Source organism: Elaeis guineensis, chromosome 3 (assembly GCF_000442705.2).
Source record: "Elaeis guineensis isolate ETL-2024a chromosome 3, EG11, whole genome shotgun sequence".
Lineage (NCBI taxonomy): Eukaryota > Viridiplantae > Streptophyta > Magnoliopsida > Arecales > Arecaceae > Elaeis > Elaeis guineensis.
In genome coordinates, this window is record NC_025995.2 from 72,658,934 (window position 1) to 72,662,545 (window position 3,612).

Below are 3,612 nucleotides of genomic sequence, written 5' to 3' on the forward strand. Positions count from 1 at the left end.
TCGCCACGTGTCACCCCACTCTCAGATTCCGATGCCCCTCTCCCCTCCGTCTTATCAAACGAACACTATGGAGCCCCATAAATGTACCAAACGAACCTCCACGTCATATAGCATGAAGACATTGGCTCGGTTCGCGGCTAGGTTAACCGTTGTGACACGTCATAGTGAAACAAGTTGGCAACGAATTGGGCCGTGAAGCCATCGGTTCAGTCCTCCGCATGCCCCTATCCATTCCCTTCTTTATTTATTCGTGCAAATGAGCAACCGTCGATTGAGAAAAAGAGAAGGCGAGAGCTCTTCCCACTGATCGCGCCATCGATCCCCATTCTTAACTGTAGCGTTTCGGTCGGCACGCAATGGGGTCTCGGCCGGCATCCTTGCTGCTGCTGATAACGCTCCTGGCGACGTCGTTCCGGCCCACCGCCGCCGGGCACGACTACTCCGATGCCCTCCGGAAGAGCATCCTCTTCTTCGAGGGCCAGCGCTCCGGCAAACTCCCCCCGGACCAGCGCCTCTCCTGGCGGCGCGACTCCGCCTTCCACGACGGTGCCGCCGCTGGGGTAAGCTCCGCTCGATCTCCCGATCCAACGGTTGGAATTTGAAACAAATCCTCCTCCCCAGTCCCTCCCAAGCACATTCGCTCTACCTCTACGTGCTTGTTTTAACGTCGTCGGCGGTGCGGTGACCGCAGGTGGACTTAACAGGCGGGTACTACGACGCGGGGGACAACGTCAAGTTCGGCTTCCCGATGGCCTTCACGGCGACGCTGATGGCGTGGAGCATAATAGACTTCGGCAAGAACATGGGGCCCCAGCTGACGGAGGCCGTCAAGGCCGTCAAGTGGGCGACGGACTACCTCCTGAAGGCGACGGCCGTCCCCAACGTCGTCTACGTCCAGGTGGGCGACGCCTTCCGCGACCACTCCTGCTGGGAGCGGCCCGAGGACATGGACACCCCCCGGACCGTCTACAAGGTCGACCGGGACCACCCCGGCTCCGACGTCGCCGGCGAGACTGCCGCCGCCCTCGCCGCCGCCTCCATCGTCTTCCGCGACCACGATCCCGCCTACTCCCGCCGCCTCCTCGACCGCGCCGTCTCCGTACGTCCCTTAACCTGAACCGGGTTTGATGATCTCTCCTCCCTTATGTATCCATTTCTGATCAGGACCGTCCACATTGTCATTGTTGATAGGTGTTCGAGTTTGCGGACACGTACAGGGGGGCGTACAGTAGCAGCCTACACGACGCGGTGTGCCCCTTCTACTGCGACTTCAATGGCTATGAGGTGAGCTTTAATTTCCTCCCACCTCTTTCAATCTGGACCGTAGGATCACCGTTTAATGGATGATGATGGTGGGCGGGTACAGGACGAGTTGCTGTGGGGGGCGGCGTGGCTCCACAAGGCGTCGCGGAAGCGGGAGTATCGAGAGTACATCAAAAGGAACGAGGTGGTGCTGCGCGCCGGCGACACCATTGACGAGTTCGGCTGGGATAACAAACACGCCGGTATTAATGTCCTAATCTCCAAGGTAAACTTTAACTGGGCTCACCATCGGTCAGCGGATCCTTGACCCCCATAAAATTAAAATAATTTAAAATTTGATGCTGGTACTGCTGATCACTGTCTCGTGTCTCGCAGGGCGTTTTGACCGTTGCCCGCTTGTCAGTTTTTCGTTATAATGGCAGGAATACCCTCGTTTATTTAACCTTTATTACGAATAAGGACAGGACAGGGTGTTCATTGTACTTATTTTCTATGCGGTTTTTCCCTTTCTTTCTGCAGCAAGTTTTGATGGGGAAGGATGATTACTTGCAATCGTTTAAGCTGAATGCGGATAGTTTTATCTGCTCCCTCCTCCCGGGAGTTTCTGGCCACCCTCAAATCCAGTATTCCCCAGGTTTATCTCGTTTTATCCTCTAAATTCTCTTTTAATTTCGAATTAACTTCCATCAATATCCTTGTCATTATTTTTTTTTTTTTTCCTTAAACGAAAATTTAAGGTGGACTGCTGTTTAAGGCGGGTGGAAGCAACATGCAGCATGTGACTTCCCTCTCCTTCCTGCTCCTGGCTTATTCTAATTACCTCAGTCATGCCAATGGGCATGTGACATGTGGCACCAAGTCTGCCACGCCAGCCCAGCTAAAGGGAGTGGCCAAGCGCCAGGTAGGATTTATTAATGTTTTGTTTATTAGTCATATACTTTTCAATTATAAAACAAAATTAAATGTAAATATGTACGCAGGTGGATTACATACTGGGGGATAATCCATTGGGGATGTCGTACATGGTGGGGTACGGGGAGAAGTACCCGCGGCGGATCCACCACCGGGCGAGCTCGCTGCCGTCGGTGAGGGCCCACCCGGCGAAGATCGGGTGCAAGGACGGGACGAAATACTACCTGAGCCCGGCGCCGAACCCGAACGTGCTGGTGGGGGCGGTGGTGGGGGGTCCCACCAACTTCTCCGACGCCTTCCCGGACGCTCGCCCGGCCTTCCAGCAGTCGGAGCCCACCACCTACATCAACGCCCCCCTCCTCGGCCTCCTCGCCTACTTCTCCGCCCACCCTCTTCGATAACTAGATAGATCCAAGACAATATATCATAAACATGCTTTCATTGTGATTTGTTGTAGCATTCTGTCTTCTTTTTTTTTTTATTCAAAAGGTGATTCGTTTATTGAACCATGTATAGATGATTTCGTTTATCAGTTTATAGCACATATTTTTTTTCTTTTCTTTCTTTTTCTCTCGGAAGGATATAGATCTTCACCTTGCACACAAGGATTCCTCACGCCCAGTTTTTCTCTCAAAAATTTTCTTGCACACGCTCCACTCTTTTCCTCCTTTTAAAACAATGTCAAATGTCTTATCCACGTGAGAGGATAAAGATGAGTAATTGCACATTTGAATTCAAATCAAATTTTGAATTCAAATGGAAACCAATTTATTCCTATCCACTAAGGGTGTGAGAAGAGGAGGGCGTGGCTTAATTTGTGCATGAGTGATTTCATGAGAAATATTTTTTCGTGTAGTAAATGAGGTGTTAAAAGAGGATAAGTCAAGGCGCTAAGATTGGTTGCTCATTCAAATTCAAACTTTGTTTTGAATTTGAATGGCCAATCAATCATCCTTATCCACTCATTTGGCACATTAAAGTAGGGCGTGAGGAGGGCTTTACGTGAGAAAAAATTCATGAGAACTTCCTTCTCGTGAATTCAAATGGGCACAGTGGAAGTGAGGTGGCACAGGGAGAATGGGTCAAGATGGTTTCATTATTTAAACCAACCTAATTGAACCAAATAAGTTAGGCCCAATTAGACTAATTTAAACCCAACTAAATTAGGCTTAATTAGGCTCAATAAAATTCTAATCAAATCAAGAATTGATTAAGCCCAACCCCTGATCAAATCAGGGACCAAACCATCTCGACGATTAGGTCAACTCTTAACCTAATCAGGTCAAACCCAACTGAATCCAATTCAATTGGACTTGATCCAAAAATAATTACTCAATCAAATTGAGTTAATTAATAATTAAATCACTAATTAAACCTCTCATAAATATTGAGTCCAAATTTGATGGGTAATCGGGTATCAGAATTCATCGATATGTA

General features: G+C 49.3%; 1 protein-coding gene across 2 annotated transcripts; it reads left to right on the forward strand.

Annotated features, from left to right (window-relative positions):
- The first annotated feature begins 256 nt into the window (after nucleotides 1-256).
- On the forward strand, nucleotides 257-2,700 carry LOC105033727 (endoglucanase 17). Of its 2 annotated transcripts, none has more exons than XM_073253806.1 (7): nucleotides 257-560; nucleotides 692-1,099; nucleotides 1,192-1,284; nucleotides 1,367-1,528; nucleotides 1,639-1,897; nucleotides 2,001-2,164; nucleotides 2,244-2,700. In XM_073253806.1, exons 1-7 carry the CDS (start codon nucleotides 357-359, stop codon nucleotides 2,574-2,576), a joined length of 1,623 nt encoding a protein of 540 aa, XP_073109907.1. In that variant the 5' UTR covers nucleotides 257-356; the 3' UTR covers nucleotides 2,577-2,700. The 2 variants fall into 2 exon arrangements, with proteins under 2 accessions (XP_073109907.1, XP_010906933.3); XM_010908631.4 differs by having other exon boundaries at nucleotides 258-560; nucleotides 1,783-1,897; nucleotides 2,244-2,699.
- The last annotated feature ends 912 nt before the right edge of the window (nucleotides 2,701-3,612 follow it).